The following is a 15,979-nucleotide window of genomic DNA, read 5'->3' as shown; positions in this document are numbered from 1 at the left end:
TGCTAATTTTCACATTCTTCAAAGCAGAATGTTGAAGCTAAGAGTGGCCTACCTAAGCTTAAAAGAACTTCCGAAATAGGAGCAGGAGTAGGCCATTTGGCCCTTCGAGCCTGCTCTGTCAATCAATAAGATCATGGCTGATGATCTACCTCAACTCCACTTTCTGGCACCATCTCCATAGCCCTTGATTCCCTTATTATCCAAAAATCTATCTATCTCTGCCTTGAATATACTCAAAAGACTGAGCCTCCACAGCTGTCTGGGGTGGAGAATGCCAAAGACTCACCACACTCTTGAGTGAAGAAGTTTCCCCTCATCTCAGTTCTAAATAGCCGACCCCTTATTCTGAGACTGACAGGATTTTAGACTCCCCTGCCAGAGGAAACAGCCTCCCTGCATCTACCCTGTCAAGCCCTGTAAGAATTTTGTATGTTTCAATGAGATCACCTCTCATTCTTCTAAACTTTAGAGAATACAGGCCTAGTCTACTCAATCTGTTCTCAAAGGACAATCCCCCCATTCCAGGAATCAGTCTGGTGACCCTTTGCTGTACTCCCTCTATGGCAAGTATATCCTCCCTTTGATAAGGAGATCAAAACTGTGTACAATACTCCAGGTGCGGTCTCACCAAGCCCCTATATAATTGCAGTAAGAAATCTTTACTCTTATACTCAAATCCTTTTGTAATAAAGGCCAACATACCATTTGCTTTCCTAATTGCTTGCTTGTACCTGCATCCCGGGTCCCTCTGAACACTAACATTTCCCAATCTCACCATTTTAAAAAATGCTCTGCTTTTCTCTTTTTCCTACCAAAGTGGATAACTTCGCACATCTCCATATTATATTCCATTTGGCATGTTCGTTCCCACTCGCTTGACCTATCTAAATCCTCTTGCAGCCTCTTTGCATCCTCTTTACAACTTACATTCCCACCTAGCTTTGTATCATCAGCAAACCTGGATATATTACATTTGGTCCCCTCATCCAAATCATTGATATAAATTGTGAATAGCTGAGGCCCAAGCACTGATCCTTGCGGTACCCTACTAGTTACAGCCTGCCAAGTGAAAATGACCCATTTTTTCCTACTCTCTGTTTTCTGGCTGTTAACCAATCCTCAATCCATGCAAGTATACAACAGCCAATCCCATGAGCATTAATTTTGTTTAATAACCTTTTGTGTGGCACCTTATCAAATGCCTTCTGAAAATCCAAATACACTACATCCACTGGTTCCTCCTTATCTATCCTGCTAGTCACAACCTCAAGCCTCTCAAACACTATTTCCCTTTCATAAATCCGCGTTGACTCTGCCCAATCCTATTACTTTCTAAGTGCCCTGTTACCATGTCCTTAATAATAGATTCTAGTATTTTCCCTCCTCCTGATGTCTATCGTTCCTTGTTTTCTCTCTCCCTCCTTTCTTAAATAGTGGGGTTACATTTGCTACCTTTCAATCTGTGGGAACCGTTCCAGAATCTATGGAATTTTGGAAGATGACAACCAATGCATCCACTATCTCTATAGCCACCTCTTTTAAAACTCTAGGATGTTGGCCATCAGGTCCATGGGATTTTGTTCAGCTCCGTGGGTCAAGGCCTGTGAGAAGATTGGATCGAAAAGGAGAGGTGGGGACAGAGATCGGGAGAGAGGTGGGGGAAGATCGGAGAGAGAGGGGGGAAAGATCGGGGGGGAGAGAGACATGAAAAGAGGGGGGGAAACGGTCACCACATGTTAAAAAATCCACGCACATGATGATGGGGGTGGCGGGGGAGGATTGGTAGAATACGGAGAGCACAGTGAGAATGAGCGAGAACGTGATCCAGGTCTGAAGAAGGGAGTTGAGAGCGAGAATGTGATCCAGATGGTAAGACTAGATGAAATCCGTAAGTCAAGACACTGCCAGTATTCACTTCATACCCAATAAACCTGTTAACAATCCGTGATCCCCACACAATACCCAATCTATGGTGGGGGTGGGGGGGGAGATCAGGAACTTGTTGAGGGGAAAAGGTCATAAATCCGTGGGGGAGGGGCGGGGGGCGGGGAGGTCAGGAACCCGAAGGGGTGGGGGGAGCAGGTCAGGAACTTGGGCAGGGGAAGAAGGTCGGGAAGCCGCGGTGGGAGGGAGAAGGTCAGGCACTTGGGCGGGGTAGAATGTCAGAAACTTGGGGGTTGGGGTCAGGAACTTGAGGGGAAGAAGATCAGGAATTTGGGCTGGGGGGTGAGTAGGTCAGGAACTTGGACAGGGGTTGTGGAGTAGGTCAGGAACTTGTGCTGGGGGGAGGTGGTCACGAACCTGGGGGGTGGGGGCAGGAACTTGTTTGGGGCGTGGGAGATTTTAACCCGTGAGTGTGACCTGTCCCAAGTGAGTTCTGTTCTGACTGGAGTTGGCAGTCAGCATGGCTCAAATTACATTTTGCAAAGTCACTGATTATGTAGGTAGGGCAATTCTAATTGCACATTCCAGAGATACTGCTGGGTGTGTCTTATCCTCTAAGGGAACCAATCAGCAATCAGGCCTTGTGATTAAGGAGACCCAATCAGAGCTTTGTGTTTCAAATTAACGCGTCTTTAATCTAATGCTATCTTTAATTTCTCTCATTAGCATTGGGTGGACCATTTATTCCGTGATGTTTTTATTCCTTAAGGGAATATAAAAGGGAAGGTGGCTCAACCGTGGCTATCTAGGGAAATCAGGGATAGTATTAAAGCCAAGGAAGTGGCATACAAATTGGCCAGAAATAGCAGCGAACCTGGGGACTAGGAGAAATTTAGAACTCAGCAGAGGAGGACAAAGGGTTTGATTAGGGCAGGGAAAATGGAGTACGAGAAGAAGCTTGCAGGGAACATTAAGGTGGATTGCAAAAGTTTCTATAGGTATGTAAAGAGAAAAAGGTTAGTAAAGACAAACGTAGGTCCCCTGCAGTCAGAATCAGGGGAAGTCATAACGGGGAACAAAGAAATGGCAGACCAATTGAACAAGTACTTTGGTTCGGTATTCACTAAGGAGGATACAAACAACCTTCCGGATATAAAAGGGGTCAGAGGGTCTAGTAAAGAGGGGAAACTGAGGGAAATCTTTATTAGTCGGGAAATTGTGTTGGGGAAATTGATGGGATTGAAGGCCGATAAATCCCCAGGGCCTGATGGACTGCATCCCAGAGTACTTAAGGAGGTGGCCTTGGAAATAGCGGATGCATTGACAGTCATTTTCCAACATTCCATTGACTCTGGATCAGTTCCTATGGAGTGGAGGGTAGCCAATGTAACCCCACTTTTTAAAAAAGGAGGGAGAGAGAAAACAGGGAATTATAGACCGGTCAGCCTGACCTCAGTAGTGGGTAAAATGATGGAATCAATTATTAAGGATGTCATAGCAGTGCATCTGGAAAATGGTGACATGATAGGTCCAAGTCAGCATGGATTTGTGAAAGGGAAATCATGCTTGACAAATCTTCTGGAATTTTTTGAGGATGTTTCCAGTAAAGTGGACAAAGGAGAACCAGTTGATGTGGTATATTTGGACTTTCAGAAGGCTTTCGACAAGGTCCCACACAAGAGATTAATGTGCAAAGTAAAAGCACATGGGATTGGGGGTAGTGTGCTGACGTGGATTGAGAACTGGTTGTCAGACAGGAAGCAAAGAGTAGGAGTAAATGGGTACTTTTCAGAATGGCAGGCAGTGACTAGTGGGGTGCCGCAAGGTTCTGTGCTGGGGCCCCAGCTGTTTACATTGTACATTAATGATTTAGACGAGGGGATTAAATGCAGTATCTCCAAATTTGCGGATGACACTAAGTTGGGTGGCAGTGTGAGCTGCAAGGAGGATGCTATTAGGCTGCAGAGTGACTTGGATAGGTTAGGTGAGTGGGCAAATGCATGGCAGATGAAGTATAATGTGGATAAATGTGAGGTTATCCACTTTGGTGGTAAAAACAGAGAGACAGACTATTATCTGAATGGTGACAGATTAGGAAAAGGGAAGGTGCAACGAGACCTGGGTGTCATGGTACATCAGTCATTGAAGGTTAGCATGCAGGTACAGCAGGCGGTTAAGAAAGCAAATGGCATGTTGGCCTTCATAGCGAGGGGATTTGAATACAGGGGCAGGGAGGTGTTGCTACAGTTGTACAGGGCCTTGGTGAGGCCACACCTGGAGTATTGTGTACAGTTTTGGTCTCCTAACTTGAGGAAGGACATTCTTGCTATTGAGGGAGTGCAGCGAAGATTCACCAGACTGATTCCCGGGATGGCGGGACTGACCTATCAAGAAAGACTGGATCAACTGGGCTTGTATTCACTGGAGTTCAGAAGAATGAAAGGGGACCTCATAGAAACATTAAAAATTCTGACGGGTTTAGACAGGTTAGATGCAGGAAGAATGTTCCCAATGTTGGGGAAGTCCAGAACCAGGGGTCACAGTCTGAGGATAAGGGGTAAGCCATTTAGGACCGAGATGAGGAGAAACTTCTTCACCCAGAGAGTGGTGAACCTGTGGAATTCTCTACCACAGAAAGTAGTTGAGGCCAATTCACTAAATATATTCAAAAGGGAGTTAGATGAAGTCCTTACTACTCGGGGGATCAAGGGTTATGGCGTGAAAGCAGGAAGGGGGTACTGAAGTTTCAGGTTCAGCCATGAACTCATTGAATGGCGGTGCAGGCTAGAAGGGCCGAATGGCCTACTCCTGCACCTATTTTCTATGTTTCTATATATTAGTTGTGAATTACGAATTATTTCTTTAAATGTTTGCCATTGCTTTTCTACTGTCATATCTTTTAATGTAGTTTCCCAGCCTACCTTTGCCAACTCACCTCCCAGACCTACATAGTTTGCTTTGTTCAGATTTAGGACCCTAGTTTTGGACTTGACTAATCATTCTCAAACTCAACATAATTCTAACATATTATGATTACTGCTCCCCAGAGGTTCCTTTACTACAAGGTTATTAATTAACCCTTTCTCATTGCACAATACTAGATCTAAAATAGCCAATTCCCTAGTAGGTTCCTCGACATACTGATCTAGAAAACTATCTTGAATGCATTACATGAACTCTTCCACTGTACTATTACCGCAAATTTGATTTGCCCAGTCAATATGAAAGTTAAAGTCCCTCATGAATACTGTATTGCCCTTGTTACATGCATCTCTAATTTTCTGATTTATTCTCTGCCTGACACTACAACTACTGTTAGAGGGCCTACAAACCACTCCCACCAGTATTTTCTGCCCCCTATTTCTTGGCTCCACTCAAACTAATTCTACATTTTGTTTTTCTCGCTTCTGTTTTTATCCCCCTCCTTTATTATCAGGGCTACCCCTCCCCACCCCCCTCCTTTCCATTCAGCCTAGCTGCTCAAACTCCCTCAGCAGAACCTCATTCCTTGTTCTACCTATGTCGTTGGTTCCTACGTGGACCACGACCACTGGATCTTCCCCTCCCACCTCAAGTTCTTCTCCAGATGTGACTAGATTTTCTTAACCCTGGCAGGCAACGCAACCTTTGGAACTCCCAATCACGGCTAGAGAACAGTCTCTGTTCACCTGACGATACAGTCTCTTACCACAACTACATTCCTTTTCACTACCCCCACTTGAATGGCCTCCTGTATCATGGTGCCATGGTCACTTTGCTCATCCATCATGCAGTCCTTGTTCTCATCCACACAGGTAGCAAGTACCTTATTCCTGTTGGTCAAAGACGAGGGCCAAGGCTCCTCCGTCACTACACCATGGGTCCCAATACCTTCCTGACTCGTAGTCACACCCTCCTGCCCCTGACCACTGACGAACTCTAAAGTACTACTTAACCTAAGGGGTGTGACTACCGCCTGGAACAAAGTATCCAAGTAACTCTCCCTGAGGTCCTGCACCTCATACTCCAGCTTAACAACTCTGAGCCAATGTTCTGCAAGCAGCAGACACTTGCCGCAGATGTGGTTGCTTGGGATCTTGCTGTTCTCTACAAACTCCCACATGCTGCAGTTGCAGCACACCACCTGTCTATTTAATCTTTATTTAGTTGATTAGTTAATTCATTAAAAAAAATCTCAATCACTGTCTCCGTAGGTATCTAATGTGTAGCCATACGGATGACCTGAAAGCGAAGGCAGAGTGGGAAGGAAAAGGGACCGTTTCACGATCAAAATTACTTGACAAACTTCAGAGTAAGTTGGTTCTGCTTTGCAATAAAGCGTAAAATGACGTTGAGGCAAATTAATAAACAACGTTATAAGGGCCTTTGGGCCTGAACAGTGCTTGTAAATTAATGCAAAACAAATGTAGTGGAGTGTGCAATAGAATGCTAGAACATAGATGTAGCCACATGGGGGGAGTTCTTAATCTCAACCACACAAACAACTGAAGATGATGTGGTCCTTTACTGGTGGGAGAATTATCCCAGGGCATACTTGTACAACTCTTCATTCAGTGGGAGAATTTAAAGCAGTAAAAATAATAGAGTACAATTGATCAATCATTGTTTAGAAATCCCCATGGTGATTATACCAGAAGACATGTCTGACATGCCTAGCTCTTGGTAAGGTGCAGTTTTATGCCCACATGCTGAGTTTTCCTCTTACAGCAGCACTGAGTAGAGTTTTTGTAGTTCCCCAGCAAGGAGAGGAAAGGTGAAGTAGGGAATTGAAGTCACTCCAGACAGCCTGGGGTCATGATCAGCATTGGTTCAGATTTGACCATATCCAGATGTAGTCTTTTTTTTAAAAAGTGAAATTCCTCCAGTCATTCAAAAGTGTAAATCCATCTTTATTTTGACTTTATTCTTTTCCTAGTGTACTTGCCCCCTTCAGTGATGCTACCTCCACGACGCTTACAGACTCTTCTGCGCCAAGCAATGGAACTGCAACGAGACCGGTGTTTGTATCACAATACTAAACTAGACGGCAACCTGGACTCTATGTCTCTGCTTATAGACCATGTTTGCAGTAGGTAAGGAATTAAGCATCAAATGCTGGCTTTAATATAGAACCTCAAAACTCTTCATATGCAGTGAATTACTTTGAAATGCAGTTGACTGTTCTTGTGCAGGAAAGAACAGAAGCCATTTTGAGTGACCAGCTGCATTTGGTTTTTTTTATTGGTGGTGGTGGTAGTAGTAGTTCAACGAAGAATATTGGCATGCCATTAGTCATCATCATAAGCAGTTCCTCGGAATCGAGGAAGACTTGCTTCCATTCTTAGCATGAGTTCTTAGGTGGCTGTACAGTCCAATACGAGAACCACAGTCTCTGACACAGGTGGGACAGACAGTGGTTGAAGGAAAGGGTGAGCGGGGAGTCTGGTTTGCCGCACGCTCCTTTTGCTGCCTGTGCTTGATTTCTGCATGCTCTCGGCGACGAGACTCGAGGAGAGCGCCCTCCCGGATGCACTTCCTCCACTTAGGGCATCTTTGGCCAGGGATTCCCAGGGAGGCTTTGAGGGTGTCCTTGTAACGTTTCCGCTGCCCACCTTTGGCTTGTTTACCATGAAGGAGTTCCGAGTAGAGCGCTTACTTTGGGAGTCTCGTGTCTGGCATGCGGACAATGTGGCCTGCCCAGCAAAGCTGACCAAGTGTGGTCAGTGCTTCAATGCTGGGGATGTTGGCCTGGACGAGGACGCTGATGTTGGTGCGTCTGTCCTCCCAGGGGATTTGTAGGATCTTGTGGAGACATCGTTGGTGGTATTTCTCCAGCGACTTGAGGTGTCTACTGTATATGGTCCACGTCTCTGAGCCATACAGGAGGGCAGATATTACTACGGCCCCGTAGACCATGAGCTTGGCGACAGTTTTGAGGGCCTGGTCTTCAAACACACTTTTCCTCAGGCGGCCGAAGGCTGCACTGGCGCACTGGAAGCGGTGTTGGATCTCGACATCAATGCCTGCTCTTGTTGATAGGAGACTCCCGAGATAAGGGAAGTGGTTCACGTTGTCCAGGGCCGCGCCGTGGATCTTGATGACTGGGGGGGGGGGGGGGGGTGGTGCTGTGCGACGAGGACAGGCTGGTGGAGGACCTTTGTCTTACTGATGTTTAGCATAAGGCTCATGCTTTCGTATGCCTCAGTAAATGCATCAACCATGTCCTGGAGTTCAGCCTCTGTGTGCACAGATGCAGGCGTCGTTCGTGTACTGTAGCTCGACGACAAAGGTGGGGTGGTCTTGGACCTGGTCTGGAGACAGCGTTGAGCAGGTTCCCACTGGTTCTGTAGTTTAGTTCCACTCCAGCGGGGAGCTTGTCACCTGTGAGGTGGAGCATGGCAGCGAGGAAGATTGAGAAGAGGGTTGGGGCGATGACGCAGCCCTGCTTGACCCCGGTCCAGATGTGGATTGGGACTGTGATGGAATCGTTGGTAAGGATCACGGCCTGCATGTCGTCATGGAGCAGGCAGAGTAAGGTGACGTACTTTTGGGGGCATCCGAAATGGAGGAGGACGACGCTCCATAGACCCTCGCGGTTGACGGTGTCAAAGACCTTTGTAAGGTTGAAGAAGGTCATGTATAAGGGCTGGCGCTGTTCCCTGCATTTTTCCTGCAGCTATCACGCTGCAAAAATCATGTCTGTTGTGCCCCGGAGGGGACGAAATCCGCACTGCGACACCGGGAGGAGCTCCTCGGATACAGGGAGAAGCTGGTTGAGGAGAACTCTGACGACGACTTTCCCAGTGGCTGATAGCTTAGAGATTCCTCTTTAGTTGCCGCAGTCGGACTTGTCCCCTTTTTTAAAGATGGTCACGATCACTGCATCTCTGAGATCTCCCGGCATGCTCTCCCCCCTCCAGATGAGAGAGATGAGGTCATGTATAACATTAGTAGGAGTCTCATGAATAGTGTCATGAGTTCTTTATTAACTGTCTCAAAGACCAGAACATGCAGATAGAATTGTGGTTAATTTCCTCATCTGAAGGACAGCAGCATTTCCTCAGTACTGCAATAGGATGACATATTGGATTATGTATGCAAGACTTCAACTGGAGCTGGAACCAGCAGTCATCTGACTCAGATGAGACTCCACTGAGCCAAGCCTTCGGGCTAGGAGAGGTTAAGTGATTGTGTCCGTTCCAAAGGATTGCTCTGCACATTTGAGGCAAAAATAGATTCCAGCTTTAATTGTGTTGTGATAGGACAAGATAAAGTAACTCCTTAATCTGAGGCCCCCCCCATTCACTGTGGACATTAAGCAATGTGAGCTACTGAATTGCAATGCAGTTATAATGAAGTTTCTGTTGAAATGTATTGGGTCACTCTAGAATCTTGTCTGCTTCTTTCTTGAGAGGGGGGAGTGGACATGCATTGATGTCAATGCAGCTTCTGGGTTAATTTGAGATGTGTTAATGGAGAGGTACAAAAAAGCTCCCATTTGTTTCGTGCTCAAGCTTGTTCTGAAATCCAGCCTTCCTTTCTAGTGAGCCTGTAAAGATTTTTTTTTAATTTGTTCCTGGGACGTGGGCATCGCTGGCAAGACCAGCATGTATTGCCCATCCCTAATTGCCCTTGAGAAGGTGTTGGTGAGCCGGCTTCTTGAACCGCTACAGTCCATGTGGGGAAGGTACTCCCACAGTGCTGTTAGGGAGGGAGTTCCAGGATTTTTGACCCAGCGACTATGAAGGAACGGTGATATATTTCAAGTCAGGATGGAGTGTGACTTGGAAGGGAACTTGGAGGTTCCCATGTGCTTGCTGCCCCTATCCTTCTAGGTGGTACTGGTGTTCAGTTCCATTCGTAACTCCTCAGAACATGAAGCAGTCGTGCCCGCATGCAGCAAGACCTGGATGACATTAAGGCTTCGGCTGATAAGCGGCAAGTAACATTCGCGCCATACAACTACCAGGCAATGACCATCTCCTAACAAGCAAGAGTTAACCACCTCCCCTTGATTTCAACGGCATTCCCCATCGCCGAATCCCCCACCATCAACATCCTGGGGGTCACCATTGACCAGAAACTTAACTGGACCAGCCACATAAATACTGTGGCTACAAGAGCAGGTCAGTGACTCACCTCCTGACTCCCCAAAGCCTTTCCACTATCTACAAGGCACAAGTCAGGAGTGCGATGGAATACTCTCTACTTGCCTGGATGAGTGCAGCTCCAAGAACACTCAAAGTCGACACCATCCAAAACAAAGCAGCCCGCTTGATTGGCACCCCATCCACAACCTTCAACATTCACTCCCTCCACCACCGGCACACCGTGGCTGCAGTGTGTAATATCTACAAGATGCACTGCAGCAACTCGCCAAGGCTTCTTCAGCAGCACCTCCCAAACCCATGACTGCTGCCACCTAGAAGGAGAAGGCAGCAGGTGCAATGGAGCACCATCACTTGCAAGTTACACATAGAAACATAGAAAATAGGTGCAGGAGTAGGCCATTTGGCCCTTCGAGCCTACACCATCATTCAATATGATCATGGCTTATCATGCAACTTCAGTGCCCTATTCCTGCTTTCTCTCCATACCCCTTGATCCCTTTATGCATAAGGGCCACATCTAACTCCCTTTTGAATATATCTAATGAACTGGCCTCAACAACTTTCTGTGGTAGAGAATTCCACAGGTTCACCACTCTCTGAAGAAGTTTCTCCTCATCTCGGCTTACCCCTTATCCTTAGACTGTGACCCCTGGTTCTGGACTTCCCCAACATCGGAAACATTCTTCCTACATCTAACCTGTCCAATCCCGTCAGAATTTTATATGTTTCTATGAGATCCCCCCCCTCATCTAAATTCCATTGAATATAAGCCTAGTCGATCCAGACCGTTTTCATATGTCAGTCCTGTCATCCCGGGAATCAGTCTAATGAACCTTCGCTGCACTCCCTCAATAGCAAGAACGTCCTTCCTCAGATTAGGAGACCAAAACTGTACACAATATTCAAGGTGCGGTCTCACCAAGACCCTGTACAACTGCAGTAAGACCTCCCTGCTCCTATACTTTCATCCTCTCGCTATGAAGGCCAACATGCCATTTGCCGCCTTCACCGCCTGCTGTACCTGCATCCCAACTTTCAATGATTGATTGTACCATGTTACCCAGATCTCGTTGCATCTCCCCTTTTCCTAATCTGTCACCATTCAGATAATCTGCCTCTCTGTTTTTGCCACCAAAGTGGATAACCCCTCATTTATCTACATTATACTGCAACTGCCATGCATTTGCCCATTCACCTAACCTGTCCAAGTCACCCTGCAGCCTCTTAGCATCCTCACAGCTCTCACAGCCACCCAACTTAATTCAATTCTTTTGTCCAAATCATTAATATATATTGTAAATAGCTGGGGGCCCAGCACTGAACCTTGTGGCACCCCACGAGTCACTGCCTGCCATTTTGAAAAGGACCCGTTTATTCCTACTCTTTGCTTCCCGTCTGCCAACCAGTTTTCTATCAATGTCAATACATTATCCCCAATACCATGTGCTTTAATTTTGCACACTAATCTCTTGTGTGGGGTCTTGTCAAAAGCCTTTTGAAAGTCCAAATACACCACATCCACTGGTTCTCCCTTGTCCACTCTACTAATTACATCCTCAAAAAATTCTAGAAGACTTATCGAGAATGATTTCACTTTCATAAATCCATGCTGAATTGCACCGATCCTGTCACTGCTTTCCAAATGCGGTGCTATTACGTCTTTAATAATTGATTCCAACATTTTCCCTACTACCGATGTCAGGCTAACCGGTCTATAATTCCCTGTTTTCTCTCCCTCCTTTCTTAAAAAGTGGGGTTACATTAGCTACCCTCCAATCCATAGGAACTGATCCAGAGTCGATAGAATGTTGGCAGGTAACCCAGTATAAAAGGGAACTCACAGCTTGTTGTCGTCACTCAGGAGCTGCAAATAAAGGACTACAGGTCTACACAGTTTAAGTATCATACCCTGCCTCATGGAGTCATTACTAAAGGTGCCTACATACGCTACAAACCCTTTAAGTATCATTTGCCAGTCTATCCTAGCCAATTCACGTCTCATACCACCAAAGTTACCTTTCTTTAAGTTCAGGACCCTAGTCTCTGAATTAACTGTGTCACTCTCCATCTTAATGAAGAATTCTACCATATTATGGTCTCTTCCCCAAGGGGCCTAGCACAACAAGATTGCTATTAATCCTCTCTCATTACACAAAACCCAGTCTAGGATGGCCTGCTCTCTAGTTGGTTCCTTGACATATTGATCTGGAAAACCATCCCTAATACACTCCAGGAAATCCTCTTCCACCGTGCTGCTACCAGCTTGGTTAGCCCAATCTATATGTAGATTAAAATCACCCATGATAACTGCTGTACCTTTATTGCACGCATCCCTAATTTCCTGTTTGATGCCATTCCCAACCTCACTACCACTGTTTGGTGGTCTGTACACAACTCCCACTAGCGTTTTCTGCCCTTTGGCGTTCCGCAGCTCTACCCATATAGATTCCACATCATCCAAGCTAATGTCCTTCCTTATTATTGCTTTAATCTCCTTTTTAACCAGCAATGCTACCCCACCTCCAGACTTGGAAATATATCGCCGTTCTTTCATCGTCGCTGGGTCAAAATCCTGGAACTCCCTCCCTAACCTCATCATTATCATAGGCAGTCCACTTGCTTCCACTCTAAAAGTGAGTTCTCAGGTGACTGAGGAGTCCAATGTGGGACCTTCAGTCTCTGTCTCTCGTGGGCCAGGGATTCCCAGGAGTCGGTGGGGATGTTGCACTTTGTCAAGGAGGCTTTGAGGGTGTCCTTGAAGTATTTTCTCTGCCCACCTGGTGCTCGGAGCCTTGTCAAAGCTCCACGTAACAGCACAGTTGGAAGTACCTTCATCACAAGGACTGCAGCGAAAGAAGACGGCTCACCACCACCTTCTGAAGTGCAATTATCGATGGGCATATCGGAAGCACTAGTATGGAAGGTTGTATTGTCAGAGCAGATGCAACGGAGAAACTGGGAAAATGGAATAGAGTCCTTACAGGAAGCAAGGTGGGAGGAAGTGTCATCCAGGTAGCTATGGGAGTCAATGGGCTTATAGTAAATATTTGTCACCAGCCTATCCCCAGAAATGGAGACAGAGAAGTCGAGGAAGGGAAGAGACGGCGATGGGTCATGTGAAGGCAAGGGAAAGGTGGAAATTGGAAACAAAGTTGATGACATTTTCCAGTTTTGGGCGAGAGTAATAAACCGCACCAATAGTCATTGAATGCACCTGAAAAAGAGGTGGGGGTTGGGAGACCTGAGTCTGACTGGAACAAAGAATGTTCCACATATCCCACGAAAAGGCAGGCATTAGCTAGGACCCACACGGGTTCCCATAGCAACACCTTTAATTTGGAGGAAGTGAGTCGAGTCAAAGGAGAAGTTGTTCAGTGTGAGAACAAGTTCAGCCAGGCGGAGGAGGGTGGTGGATGAGGACTGGTTCAGCCTCCGTTCAAGAAAGAAGCGAGAGCCCTCCGGCCGTCCTGGTATAGGGTGAAGATGTAGAGAGATTGGACGTCCATGGTGAAAAGGAAAGTGTTACAGCCAAGAAACTTAAAATGACAGAGGGCGTCAGAAGAGTCATGGATGTAGGTAGGGAGAGACTGGAGAAAATGTAGTCAAGATGAGAAGAAATCAGTTCCATGGGGCAAGAACAGGTTAAAATGATGGGTCCACCAGAGCAGTCCTGTTTTTTGTATATTGAATTGGACGTAGAACGGGCTGTGCGGGTTTGGGGAATGATGAGGTTGGAGGCCGCGGAGGGAAGATCTCCAGAGGAGATTAGGTCAGTGGCAGCCTTGGAACTGATAGCTTGATGTTTGGTGGTGGGGTCATGGTCAAGGGGAATTAGGAAGAGCTGTCAGAGTTGTTGTTCAGCCTCCGCTGCTCCAAGTGCCTTGGGTTGTTTACTATGTTAAAGGCACTATATAAGTGTAAGTCATTGTTGTATACTGGTGTTGTGAATATAACCCCATGCCAAAGTTCCCTATAAACTGCGCAGCTCTCTGCTGGTCCCACGCAGCCCGAGGCCGGCTTTTGCAATGTTGGCTGCGCAGCTCCTTAAAGGGCTGTGCACCCGAAACAACATTACAGGGAATATTTCCCCTGGGTGTTGCTTTTCAGCCATTTTGGCTTAATTGTGCTATATTTATATCCTAGAGTTACTTCAAGTACAATAGGTTCTATAATAGATTGGTGTACATGTTGAGGGGTGAATTCTATCACAACAGCAAAAAAAAAAATTGCACTTGTCTAACTGGTTGAATGTCCTGATTCATGGCTTTCATTTCTGGATGCAGAACATTCCTGATTGGGGAAAGTCCATAACTGGCAAGCAAACAGAAAATTGCATTGTTGGTCTGTGTAGCTGGACTGAGCAATAACAAAAAAAATCATATCAGCCAATTATATGCTGCTCTTGTGCTATAACAACGAGATCCAACACTGCCTCCAGTGCGCCAGTGCAGCCTTCGGCCGCCTGAGGAAAAGAGTTTTTGAAGACTAGGCCCCCAAAACTGCCACCAAGCTCATGGTCTACAGGGCTGTAGTAATACCTGCCCTCCCTTATGGCTCAGAGGTATGGACCATGTACAGCAGACACCAAGTTGCTGGAGAAATATCACCAACGATGTCTCCGCAAGATCCTACAAATCCCCTGGGAGGACAGACGAACCAACATTAGCGTCCTCGTCCAGGCCAACATCCCCAGCATTGAAGCACTGACCACACTTGGTCAGCTTTGCTGGGCAGGCTACATTGTCCGCATGCCAGACACGAGACTCTCAGAGCTCCTTCACGGCAAATGAGCCAAAGGTGGGCACCTGCAAGGAGAAAAACCTAGGTCGCAGGCCCTTAAAGAGGATGGTTCCATGTTGGTCTGAACGTCTTAGCTGTACGTGCAGCTCAATTCTGACTAATTTCTCAGATTATTACCAGAGACAGCAAAGCTTGAACAGAAAAACAGTGAAATTCTCCAAAGTAAATAGAGTATAAAAAGAAAAACCAAACAGCAGGCAAAATGCAAGGTGTGTATGCGGTGTTACACTACACTAAGATTGAGGAAAACCATACCGCAGATAGTTAACTTCACATGCTCAACCTTCATGCAATAGTTACAAAGTAACACAAAGGAATCAAGTTCTTCTCTGATGTTGAGGGTATCCAGAAGCATAGCAACAGAATGCTCATGAGCTTGAGATGACAGGTTACAAGGACACCCTCAAAGCCTGCCTGATAAAGTGCGACATCCCCACTGACACCTGGGAGTCCCTGGCCCAAGATCGCCCTAAGTGGAGGAAGTGCATCCGGGAGGGTGCTGAGCACTTCGAGTCTCAATACCGAGAGCATGCAGAAATCAAGCGCAGGCAGCGGAAAGAGCTTGTGGCAAACCAGTTCCACCCACCCTTTCCCTCAACAACTATCTGTCCCACCTGTGACAGAGTCTGTGGCTCTCGTATTGGACTGTTCAGCCACCAAAGAACTCACTTCAGGAGTAGAAACAAGTCTTCCTCGATTCTGAGGGACTGCCTATGGTAATGATGCTCTAGTGCTACTGTTTCTGGGGCACAAAGACAAAAACCCTTAAGATGCCTTGGTGTCTGAGGCAGCATTACTGCCTCATTCATCTTACAGTACAACTGCCACAGAAAATTATGTAGTTTCCTTTATGTGCTTACACTCCGACCCACACAATTTCCTGATATTGATTATGTCCAGTTTACTTTGGTTGACCTGAACTACTTTTATCTCTAGAATTAATGTGCTAGAAATGTTTTCTTTTTCACCTCGTATGTGTCCTTTGTGGAAAAGAAAGTGCTATTCTTTTTAACTAATCGTAGCATCCAGTGTAAGTAGAACCAGGGATGGTAGCCAGCCATTCTAGCTTTATTGGGCGATACAGCTAAGGTATCTTAACCTGTCATCTCAAGCTCATGAGCATTCTGTTGCTATGCTTCTGGATACCCTCAACATCAGAGAAGAACTTGATTCCTTTGTGTTACTTTGTAACTATTGCATGAAGG

At 46.2% G+C, this 15,979-nt stretch overlaps 1 protein-coding gene across 5 annotated transcripts in view; it reads left to right on the top strand.

The window, feature by feature from the left end:
- The window catches only part of LOC139267493 (WD repeat-containing protein 26), a 135,043-nt gene that overhangs the window by 39,808 nt on the left and 79,256 nt on the right, over positions 1–15,979 (top strand). For all 5 annotated transcript variants that reach the window (XR_011593918.1, XM_070885894.1, XM_070885892.1 and 2 more), the window contains exons 5-6: positions 6,078–6,175; positions 6,800–6,956. Coding sequence is in view for 4 of the 5 variants with exons in the window: in XM_070885894.1 (XP_070741995.1) it covers positions 6,078–6,175; positions 6,800–6,956 (255 nt within the window). In the remaining variant the exon portion in view is untranslated. The remainder of the gene's footprint in view (positions 1–6,077; positions 6,176–6,799; positions 6,957–15,979) is intronic.

Source organism: Pristiophorus japonicus, chromosome 7 (assembly GCF_044704955.1).
Source record: "Pristiophorus japonicus isolate sPriJap1 chromosome 7, sPriJap1.hap1, whole genome shotgun sequence".
NCBI lineage: Eukaryota > Metazoa > Chordata > Chondrichthyes > Pristiophoridae > Pristiophorus > Pristiophorus japonicus.
Note: the sequence above shows the minus strand (reverse complement) of the source record. Positions and strands in the feature narration are given on the sequence as shown.